The sequence below is a fragment of the Colobus angolensis genome, unplaced genomic scaffold, assembly GCF_000951035.1.
Source record: "Colobus angolensis palliatus isolate OR3802 unplaced genomic scaffold, Cang.pa_1.0 Scaffold32, whole genome shotgun sequence".
Taxonomy (NCBI): Eukaryota; Metazoa; Chordata; class Mammalia; order Primates; family Cercopithecidae; genus Colobus; species Colobus angolensis.
In genome coordinates this window covers 26,932-38,564 of record NW_012116488.1, presented here as the reverse complement: position 1 = coordinate 38,564, position 11,633 = coordinate 26,932, and the positions used below count along the sequence as shown (strand labels likewise).

At 58.8% G+C, this 11,633-nt stretch overlaps 1 protein-coding gene and 1 pseudogene across 1 annotated transcript; one reads left to right on the top strand and one right to left on the bottom strand.

Moving 5' to 3' along the window:
* The first annotated feature begins 6 nt into the window (after positions 1–6).
* TMEM121 (transmembrane protein 121) lies at positions 7–1,356 on the top strand. Its single transcript, XM_011951373.1, has one exon. The coding sequence runs from the start codon at positions 48–50 to the stop codon at positions 948–950; it is 903 nt and encodes a 300-aa protein (XP_011806763.1). The 5' UTR covers positions 7–47; the 3' UTR covers positions 951–1,356.
* Positions 1,357–8,379: 7,023 nt separating this feature from the next.
* Positions 8,380–10,248, bottom strand: LOC105518532 (annotated as a pseudogene).
* Positions 10,249–11,633: the final 1,385 nt, after the last annotated feature.

The following is an 11,633-nucleotide window of genomic DNA, read 5'->3' as shown; positions in this document are numbered from 1 at the left end:
TGCCGCCCCCGGACCGGCGCCACGTGTGCCTGACCACACTGGTGATCATGGGCAGCATGGCGGTCATGGACGCGTACCTGGTGGAGCAGAACCAGGGCCCGCGCAAGATCGGCGTGTGCATCATCGTGCTGGTGGGCGACGTGTGCTTCCTGCTGGTGCTGCGCTACGTGGCCGTGTGGGTGGGCGCCGAGGTGCGCACGGCCAAGCGCGGCTACGCCATGATCCTGTGGTTCCTCTACATCTTCGTGCTGGAGATAAAGCTCTACTTCATCTTCCAGAACTACAAGGCGGCGCGGCGCGGCGCGGCTGACCCTGTGGCGCGCAAGGCGCTGACGCTGCTGCTGTCCGTGTGTGTGCCCGGCCTGTTCCTGCTGCTTGTGGCGCTGGACCGCATGGAGTACGTGCGCACCTTCCGCAAGCGCGAGGACCTGCGCGGCCGCCTGTTTTGGGTGGCGCTGGACCTGCTGGACCTGCTGGACATGCAGGCCAGCCTGTGGGAGCCGCCGCGCTCCGGGCTGCCGCTGTGGGCTGAGGGCCTCACCTTCTTCTACTGCTACATGCTGCTGCTGGTGCTGCCGTGCGTGGCGCTCAGCGAGGTCAGCATGCAGGGCGAGCACATCGCGCCGCAGAAGATGATGCTCTACCCGGTGCTCAGCCTCGCCACGGTCAACGTGGTGGCCGTGCTGGCGCGCGCTGCCAACATGGCGCTGTTCCGAGACAGCCGCGTCTCGGCCATCTTCGTCGGCAAAAACGTGGTGGCGCTCGCCACCAAGGCCTGCACCTTCCTGGAGTACCGCCGCCAGGTGCGCGACTTCCCGCCGCCTGCACTAGCGCTGGAGCTGCAGCCGCCACCCCCGCAGCGCAACTCGGTGCCGCCGCCGCCGCCGCTGCATGGCCCACCCGGGCGACCCCACGGTTCCTCACCCACGCGTGACCCCCTGGACACGTGACAGGGCCCGCGCGGCCCCCGGGACGCCCCTCGGGCGCAGAGATACCGGGCTGGCTGGGGCGCGGTTTGCATGGGATGGGGTAGGGGGCGGGCTCCTCTAGGGGCAGGTGCCTCGAGTGCCCGTGCCTGGGGTCCCGCAGCCGCTTCTTCATCTCAGGAATCCCTCGGACCGCGGATCCTCAGCCCCAGCTCCACCAGCCCACCCCAGGCGTGGGTCCGTTTGGGAGGCCTGGGCTGGAGCAGAGCAGAGGCGGTCCAGCCCCTGCCTGCTGGACCGCCCGGGTTGGAAGGGAGGGCAGTGTGGGCGGAGATCTGCTCCCTCGGTGGGGGCCTCTGGCTCAGATTTTGGGGCCAAGGAGGCCTCTGTCATTTTAAAGACTCGTGTTTACAGTTTTGTATCCAAGGCCGCACTGCTTTGCCTGTTCCTGTGTCCCTGTCTTTACCAGCCAGGCTGGGAGGCCGGGAGCCAGGAGGGGTGTGTGGAGCGCGGGGAGATAGTGGTGTCCAAGTGCCGGATGCTGGTGGGCTGCTCCACTTCCCCGGGGGATCTCAGGAGCTCCTGGGGGCCACTGCTGCTCTGTCCCAGAGACAGCTCCTCCACTCCAGCTTTGGTGTTCCCACTTCTCTTCCTGGGATACTTTGACCCCCATCTTCCCCCAGCCCCGTAGGTGTCCTGGCCCCTGCTCCCCTCAACCTCAGACATGACAGTGTCCCCCACATACCTGGTTCCCTCCTCCCCTCCTGTGGAACCCACCTTCCCCGTGGGCTGCTCCAGCCTAGGACAGCCTCAGCCAGATGGAATCAGGTGTTCCCAAGTTGATGTGGCAGCCACAGGTCACAGCCCCAGGAGCAGCACGGAGCCTTGCCCCAACTTACCATCCTGGCCTTGCCCCAGCACAGGAGCTGGCAGCCCCAGCCCAGGCAGCACCCGCCCTGAAGCCCATCTGCAAGGGGTCTCTCACCTGCCTTCCACCTGGGCCCCTGCACCTGCGATGTGGCCCTCGATATCCATCTGGCCCGGGAAGGTCCATAGCATCTGGGGAGGGGCCCTTTATGAGGCCCCTAAAAGGACTGTTGGAAGATGCCCGCTCCATGAGTGGGTGATGGTCACACACATCTCACCTGTCACAGTTCACTGCTTGGACCTCCACTTCCCGCATTTCCACGGCCCAAAGGCGGCAAGGTTTCACCATCCGGGGCTAAAACCATCGATGGGAGTGGAGCAGGCTGCACAAGCAGGGTCCTCCCCAAGCGGGGTCCTCCCCAAGCACCCTTCTGGACAACTGCAGCAGTTAAGGGCGTGGCTGGTGGCCGCCTCAGCCGCACCCCAACCCCACACAGTCCTCATCCCCCAGCTCCAGACCACCTGGGGTCTGGCCTTGGAAAGTCACCTGCCTTCTAGGCAACTGGCCTTGGGACCACTGTTGTCAGGGTCACGGTCACGGGGATTACCTCCCTGCCCAGGTCAGATTGGCCGGCGCTCCGCCCACCTCTAAACCCGAGCCTTGACCCCACCTCCCACCATGTCCCCAGCATCCCCTCCTAGCGCCATTGCTTGGGCACGGGGAACTGGCCTGGGTAGGGGGTCTGAGTCATCTTGCTCTGGGCTGTGCCGGGACCACTACTAACGATCGTGTTGGGAAGTGGAAGCTCTGCGGGGTCGGGGGGCTGGGGGGCCAGGGAGGGGTGGTGATGAGCAGCCGTGGAAAGGCCTCAGGCCTGGCATGGAGAGAGAAGAGGGGCCATGGGACTTGTGGCGGGCCAGAGGAAGGACCTGGGCCTTCTCGTGAGGGTTGGTCTGGAGCGGGGGGCAGTGGGTGAGGGGCGAGCTTCATCCTGGAGCTGGAGCCTGTTGTTTGCACCCTGGGCTGAAGCCAGTGCCGGCCCCATCCTGCCTTAAGGGTCTCCTGGGTGAACACGAGCCCACAACCCTCTTGGCTCTGGCACCCGCAGCAAATCCCATGGGAACAGACGGGCAGCGTGGCTATAGGTGAATGGGGCTGAGGGGCTCTGGGCTCCTGACATCCTGTTCTAACCCTTCCTGAAAGCCCGTGGTCTCTTCCCTGCTGGCTGCAGTCAGGGAGGCGGTGGGCCCAGCTTGGCCTGTGAAAGCCCACATCCCCTAGTCAGAGGTGGGGTGGCCGCTGCTGGTTTAGCTACTCCCCTAGTTTAGCTACTCTCAGGGCAGCAAAGGCTCTGGGGCTCCAAGACACCCCAGGCAACCTTGTCCTGCACACACCTCCCTCCTCCTGGCCTTTTCAGGAGTGGTCCCTGGTCTCTGGGGCGGCGACATAAGCCACTGTGTATCCAGAGACAGAGTTTGTCTTCTCTGCCCCTTGATCAACTCTCTTGCCCTCAGAGGGCTGTGGGGAGAATGAGGGACAGCATCTTGGCACAGGCCAGTGCCCTCTACCTCTGCCACCACATCCCCGGCAGTGGAGGTCCAAGTCCCAGCTGTCCTCCCCTCACCAATGGGGCCAGGGACCCTGGCTCTACCCGCTCCAACCTGGTTCAATGGCCCATCGCCCCTGCAACTGACTCTGAGGGCATTGGAGCAGACATCAAGCCCCACCCTGCCCAGTGGCACCCGGTTTCCACGACGAGGCTCAGCTGTGGCTCCGACTGCAGCAGGGCTGGGAAGCAGGGGGCTTTTGTCAGGCTCATGGCCTGAGGGTTTTGGCCTCTGGGATCTCCCCTGGAAACAGGATGGGGACCTGGCCGCACTCCAGCCTGCCCTTCCCGAGTTTTCTGAGATGTCCTGCGATGGCCAGATTCAATGGAGGCGCCGGCCGGCTCCCTTGTCCCCTCACTTATTCCTGGTCAGTACGTGAGTCCTGATGCGTGTCCACTACCCACTGTCCCCGTGCTGGGGCCCGGTGCCCAACCCACACAGAGACGCCAGGGGACAGCCACACTTTGGGGAGTTAGGGCCTGGGAGGAGCAGGGAGGCCTCCTCAGGTGGGCTTGGGAGCTGGCCCCGAGGGAGGCCCGCAGGTGCAGCAGCCTGGAGGCAGACAGCTGGGTGTGTCAGCGCCTGAGAGGACCGTGGTGGGCAGCTCACCAGCAAAGGGAGCCGAAAGGGCCCCAGGGAGAAGTGGGCAGCTCAGAGGGAAGAGGTGGGGCTGGGATGCTGAGCAGAGTGTGGACGGAGATGCAGCTGGGTGCACCCGTGTGGTTCGGCTGGGAAGGGAGGTGTGCATGTGGGGGAGAGAAATTGGGCAGTGGAGGTCCTGTCCCAAGAGAGAGGCTGTCTGCAGGCGATCTGCTCCCTCTCGTGGCCTAGTCCGTCTCTACACCAGCAGATACCTCCCTCCCCTGCAACCACTGCCTCCCAGTACGGCCAGATGCTGTCCCTCGTTCTCCCCGCAGCCCTCTGAGGGCAAGAGAGTTGATCAAGGGGCAGAGAAGACAAACTCTGTCTCTGGATACATAGTGGCTTATGTCGCTGCCCGGGAGTGGGGTGTGCTGTTCTCCTAGCATGAGCAGTTGTGGCAAGAGACACCCCACTTTCAGATGACAGGGCTCTGCCTCGTCTGAGATGCTCGCCAAAACCCCTGTGTGTGTCCCTCACCCTGACACATTTGAGGCCCGGAGGCCTGGCGTGGCCATACAGTATGCATGCCCCACCATAGCTCCACCGCCACCAGGAATTCAGGTGCTGCTGAAGCTGCACCAAGAAAGCCCCAGCCCATCGGCTCCTCTAGATGAGTGAGAGTGAGCTCTTTTCTAATTGTGAAGTACATGACAGATTGTAGCTGTGAAGACATTGTCGGGTCACTCTGTGGAAGTCTGAGGTGACCCCTACCAGGGTCACCTGGCCATGGAGGACCCAGGCTCAGCCCATCTTTCTTTACCATCTGGGTGGGTTGGTGATGGAGCCACAACAGCAGCGAGCATCACATTGTCTCAAAATACCATCCGTGTGAGGGAAGGAGGGACGGCTCCTCCTTGGGTGCCTGCCTCTCCTTAGGAGGAAAATGCTTCTCAGAAGTGTCCGCTCAGGTCCTGTGGTCCAGAGCTTGTTCCAGGACAATCTGTACACTTCCACTGGCAGGGGACATGGGTGTCACGACTGGCCACCTGCCCATAGGTGAGCCTGTGGTATCATGGATGCCCCAGAAGACACGAGACTCCTGGGTCTGAGACAAAGGGCTTTGTTTCTCAGCACGAGCTTCAGCTGTGGCTCCTCTTGCCCACAATCCTGTAGGGGCGATGGGAGTGCCTGGTGATCCAGCACACGCAGCTGGCAGGAGCCCACCCTCCCTCTGCCATTGCCCAGGAGGCCCCAGCGTGACATCAAAAATACTCTGCAACTTGGCCCGGGCTCACATTCTGCAGAAGCTGTGAGCTTGCAAATTGCCTTTGATCATACAAAAGCCATCATGGTGATCAAGTTCTTCCTACATAACGCCAGCACATATTTAACCCCTCACACGGAGCAACATCCAGCTTAACCTGCACGGCAGTAACCCAGCCTCCAGCTGTGTTTCACCCAGCACATGTCAACAATTCTCTTCCCAGGAGATTCCAGCAGCACAGTCTGGGAGCTCCTGAGTCCTTGGGAAGTTCTGCAGCCCGGCTTACCCAGGGCCACCCTGGCCAAAGCCCCAGCCACTCTCCTTTACTGCAGAGAGTGGGACCGTGTCCCCCTTCATTTCCCTAGAACGGTAGGGCTGGGAGCTGGGTCAGACCCGCCTCCACCTGCTTGTGGGAAGAGACGTCGGAGTCTAATCACAGACGCAACAAGATCAGTCATCCAAAAAGATAAAATATGCTTGAACTTCTGACCCTTCATCTTCCTTTTAGAGCACACTCACATTTTCTATAGGAAAACAGCCTATAATAATAAAAACCCAATTGAGCGAAATTGAACTCACTTATCTTAAGCAATAAAAAAGCAAACATTATTGGATTCATTTTATGCAGTAAAATAATGGAGATGCACTAAGTGGCAACCCCAGAGGGAGAAGCCGTCAGAGTCACTGCCAGTGCAGAACGGTGGCGGAGGCGGCAAAGCCACATTCCCACCCTGGCTGAAACATGGGTGGCTTCATTTGTTGTAAAAACAAGGTAACTGCCATTTAACCAGAGACAGATGAAGGGAAAAGATACCCCCCAATCAGAGGATGTCAGGGAGACCCGCTGTCTTTGGGGCTGGGCCTGCAGGCAGGTCCCGGCAGTGTGACTAGGGCTGCACTGGGCGTGAGGACAAAGGGTGCAGAGAGTCAAGAGGTGGGTGAGGAGAGGGTGGAAAAGGCAGTGGGCAGGTTGGGGGAACACCAGAGGGAGGCAGAAGGTGGCAGGAGGAGGAAGGGGCCTGGGTGCCAGAGGGAGGTCAAGACAGAGGGGAAGGTGAGCAGGAGTATTGCCAGACGCACGGCAGCCCCTGGCCCGTACCCATCCCCACCACCCTGCACTGGCATGAGGCCCCAGATTTCCCTGGGGCAGTACCGCCTCTCCTCACTCCGTGGCTGATATGGAGGGGACTCCATCCTCTCGGGGCTGGGGCAGCTGCCAAGGAAGGGGCATTAACATCACACTGTCCCCCGAGAGAGAAAACCCATGGTGGCCGCTGGGCTTTGAACGTTTGCATCCCCTCCAAAACTTATGTTGAAACATAATCCCCGATGCAACGGGCTGTCCATTTTGTGTGGCTATAATAATACCACAGGCTGGGGAATTAATTTACAAAGAAAAGACATTTATTTCTTACAGTTCTGGAGGCTGGGAAGTCCAAGATCGAGCTGCCAGCTCTGGCGAGGGTCTTCGTGCTGTGCCAGCTCATGGCAGAAGGTGCAGGGGCAGGAGAGGGTGAGAGATAGAGAGGGCCCAGCTTGCTGTCGTAACCACCCACGGTGCAGATAGTAAACACACTGCAAGATAACGATGTTCACCCCTCCGTGAGGGTGGAGCCCACCTGGCCTCATCACCTCTTAACAGCCCCATCTCTTCACCTCTTTTTATTTTATTTTATTTTTTTATTGAGACGGAGTCTCGCTCTGTCGCCCAGGCTGGAGTGCAGTGGCATGATCTCGGCTCACTGCAAGCTCTGCCTCCCAGGTTCACGCCATTCTCCTGCCTCAGCCTCCCGAGTAGCTGGGACTACAGGCGCCCGCCACCATGCCTGGCAATATATATATATATATATTTCATATTTTTAGTAGAGATGGGGTTTCACCGTGTTAGCCAGGATGGTCTTGATCTCAAGACCTCATGATCCGCCCGCCTCAGCCTCCCAAAGTGCTGGGATTACAGGCCTGAGCCACTACGCCCGGCCTGAGATGGAGTCTTGCTCTGTCGCCAGGCTGGAGTGCAGTGGCGCGATCTTGTTTCACTGCAGTCTCCGCCTCTGGGGTTCAAGCAATTCTACTGCCTCAGCCTCCCAAGTAGCTGGGATTACAGGCGCCTGCCACCACCTGGCTAATTTTTTGTATTTTTAGTAGAGACAGGGTTTTGCCATGTTGACCAGGCTGGTCTCGAGCTCCTGACCTGTCTTGGCCTCCCAAAGTGCTGGGATTACAGGCGTGAGCCACCGCACCCAGCCCCCCACCTCTTAATATTGCCACAGTGGCCATTAAATTTCCACATGAATGTTGGAGGGGACACTCAAGCCGTACCCCAGGCTAGGATGATGGTGGTGCTTGTCAACATGCACATTCATTTCCCTCCCGGGCGAGTTTGGGCAGGTGGTCCAGGCTGCCAGGACACAGGTCCCTCCTACTCATGGCCCCTGGGTCCTGCGTGTCATTCTTGCTCTCACAGGTCAGGCTGCGCCATCAGGTCTCAGCTGCAGCACAACCAGGGTGGGGGAGTGACAGGGGATGCTTCTGGGGTCTCTTTGGGATGGGTCTCAGGAGCTGGCACAAGGCACCTGCCTACACGCTGCTGCCCAGAACTTAGACATGCCAGTGCCCTGAGCTGCCAGGGAGCCAGGAAGAGGGACCTGCCTTTGGGTGCCGCATGCCCAGGCGAGGTTCTTGTACTGTGGAGAAGGGGAGCCATCCTGTGCTGCTGCACCTTGGTAACTTCACTGGATTTTTCAGTGTTTTCTCCCAAGCATCGCCCGAACCTGCATCCTGCCCAGCAGTGTGAGAGCCCCAGGGGCCACCTCCTCACTCACACCTGCCACTGGCAAATCCTCTGGACAAAGTGTAATGCTGAAACATTTTACAAAACAGAGTCACCCTTGCTGGTCATAATGGCCGAGAAGGAAAACTCACGATGACGGAAGCCATCAACTGGCGAAATTTGATATGGATGAGCACCGGCCCATGGTTCAGGTCTTCGCAGTAACATTTATGTGGGGGAGAATTTTTTTTTTCCTTTGAGATAAACATGTGTTTAATGGTAAAACTTAGCACACCCCAGCACCAGCAATGGCATGGAGTAGGGACAGGCAGCAGGGACAGGCAGGTGATGCCGGCGGAGCCTCACATGAAGAGGATGAGGAAGATGATCACCAAACAGAAGAGTCCCATGGCCTCAGACAGAGCAAAGCCCAGAATGGCATCGGAGACGAGCTCTGCTTGAGAGACAGGTTCCTGGCATAGCCAACGATCAAGCTTCCAAACACTGTTCCAATGCCAGCCCCTAAGCCAGCCACACCCACTGGGGCTGCTCCAACATCAATAATCTCTGAGGCTGTGTGAATGCATGTCCCTCCAGACAGCTCTGGTCCGGAACTCCCATCGGGCCACCTGGCGTGGGGAGCGGCTGTGGGAAAGCTGTTTAGATGAATTCTCTGGGCTGTTCAAGAAGGAGAAAGACACAGGCCTGATCAGACTCCTGGTACGAGGGCGGACCAGAGCTGGAGAGATGAGTAATGCCCCGGGGGCTGCATTTTCTCAGTCTGCACTCCCACTGCCGTGCAGCCCCTGCTGGCCCATAGCACTTGCCCGGCTGAAGGTGACCTAAGGTGACCGACTCACTTTTACTCATTGCTTGTGAAACAAGCTGAATGTGGAGCTCATTGGAAACACGTGTAGCAAAGCGCCTGCGCCTTGAGGAAACCTTTCTCCCGCCCTCATGAGTATCCGCCCCAGGGAGTGATTTCCCCGAGAGCTGGTCCGTGTCGCGTTCCCTCAGTGAACACTTTCAAGGCTGCAGTGGGAAGTTGCACACAAACGGCTGGTGGTCCTGGAGGGGATGGTGAGGCGGGGTGGGCCTGTGCACCGGATGCCAAATCCACACCACCAGGAGGCAGTGCTCACGGCAGAAGCCACACAGCAGGTGCGGGCTGGTCTCCCATCGGAAACCTGCACCCGTGGGGTGCACCTGAGTGGCCCCCGCCCCCCGGGGCGTCTCTGGAACGCCTCCTAGGAAGGGAGGCTCCACGCCTGGATGGAGACAGGTATCACACAGGTGCGTGCGGTGGGGTGTGATGCAGGGAGGCTGGTGCAGGGCCACACAGAAAGACCCCACTCAGGCAGGCCTTGGGTTAGGGTAGGCCTCACCACGTGATGTTACGGCGGGACTGGACCGTGGCCACGGCTGGCCTGTAGGTGGGGGGCAAACATATTCCTGGCGGGTAGGGCTGCCCTCGAAGCTCATCTGCCTGAGATCCCCATCTGGCTGGGGCAGGCGGGAGTCTCCGGACCTTGGCGCCAGCGGAGCCTGCAGTGTCGCCAGATGGCCACAAGGGGGCTCCCGAGCCCGGCGCTCGGCCCTGTGAGGAGGGAGGTGCCGGGACCCGGCTGTGGGACCGGAACTTGCCAGTGGGGCCCCGGCCCCGACCCCACAGGACCCTGCCCGGCCAAAGGCTAAACCTGCCCCCGCCCCAGGCTGGGCTGATGTTCCTGACCAGAACCCGAGCCCGATTCTGCTCACTGAACACTCATCTGCTCCCTTGCCTCTGCCTGCCCCGGCAGCGAGGGCCTGGCCAGTGGGTTGGTGTCACCTCCATGTCACCTCCTGCATCAGCTCTGTGTCACCTCCCACATCACCTGCATCATCTCGCATGTCACCTCCATGTCATCACCTCCCGTGCCACCTTTGTGTCACCTCCTGGCTGACCATGGCTCAGCGGCATCTCCCGTGTTGCAGTGCCCGGAGAGGCTATGGTTCCAGGGGTGGGCTAAGGAAGGTGCTAAGGAAGGTGGTGCCTCGACATGGGCCCTGAGTGACTCCTGGAGCGGATCCCACCTCCCCACCAAAACCCAAGCAGGAGACCACCCTTTGCTGCTGAAGCCACTGAGCTCCTGGGGCCTTTGTTTTTGCAGCAGAGCCTCGTCCCCCTGACTGACACATCTCTCACAGTCCCAGGCCCTGAGCGCAGGTCCACACTGAACCTTGACGCTCATCGCAGACTGACCCCGGCTTGCCCTGGGTCACACTCAGGCTAAGGCCCTGACAGCCTGGCCCGGTGGAAGCTCCCCAGCTTATCTCACTCACGCTGCTGTCCAGGGCCCAGCCTCACGGTGATATCTGCCGCAAGAAGGCTGGGACTCTGTCCCACTTGTGTTCAGGAATGAGGGACCCTGACTTGGTCTCAGCTATCAACACATTGCAAACATCACTGGGCATTACAAAAGATTTCCAAGGGCTGGGTGCTGTGGCTCACCCCTGCAATCCTAGCACTTTGGGAGGCTGAGGCTGGAGGAGGATTGCTTGAGCCCAGGAGTTTGAGACCAGCCTGGGCAACGCAGTGAGACTTTGTCTCCACAAAAAATTTAAAAAATTAGCCAGGCATGGTGGCGCGTGCCTGTGGTCCCAGCTACTCGGGAGGCTGAGGCAGGAGGATCACCTGAGCCCAGGAGGTCAAGGCTGCAGCAAGTAGAGATGGTGCCACTGCACTCCATCCTGGGCAACAGAGCAAGACCCTGTCTCAAGAAAACCCACAAAAAACCCAAAGAAAGAAAGAAAAAACCCAGATTTCAAAGAATTTAAGCTTATTCATCCAACACAAAGCAGTTCTTCACAGGCACACTTTAAACTTCGAAATTCTTTGCTTTCCCCATGCTCGGCTGATTGGGTCTGGGGCAGGCGATGGTGCTCACTGGATCCAGTTTCTGACAAATCTGAATTGTGACAAGCTTCAGAACTGGCCCAGATGATCAATTTTCATGTAAGTTAAGGTGTCCTTCTTGTTCCCCAGCTTTTAGGTGATTTATTTTATATTTATTTATTTATTATTATTAATATTTTTGAGACGGAGTCTTGCTGTCTCGCCAGGCTGGAGTGCAGTGATGGCATCTCAGCTCTCTGCAAGCTCCGCCTCCCGGGTTCAAGTGATTCTCCTTGCCCCAGCCTTCTGAGTACCTGGGAATACAGCTGCATGCCACCACACCCTGCTAATTTTTTGTATTTTTAGTAGAGACGGGGTTTCACTGTGTTAGCCAGGATGGTATCGAACTCCTGACCTCAGGTGATCCACCCGCTTCGGCCTCCTAAAGTGCTGGGATTACAGGCATGAGCCATCATGCCCGGCACTTTTAGGTGATTTGATAATACTTTTTTCCATTAAAATTTTATGATGATACATAATATAGAAAGAATCTATGTAAAATGATGTCCATACATTTATCCACATACAGTCCACTTTGAGAAACAGAATATGAGGGCCTTTGGTCCTGCCCAGGGCAAAGAAAGTTAATAAAAAATCGAGGCCGGGCGCAGTGGCTCAAGCCTGTAATCCCAGCACTTTGGGAGGCCGAGATGGGCGGATCACGAGGTCAGGAGATCGAGA

Excerpts from the sequence above, each read along its gene's own strand:
- TMEM121 (XM_011951373.1), top strand. The coding sequence starts at position 48 with ATGGGCAGCATGGCGGTCATGGACGCGTACCTGGTGGAGCAGAACCAG.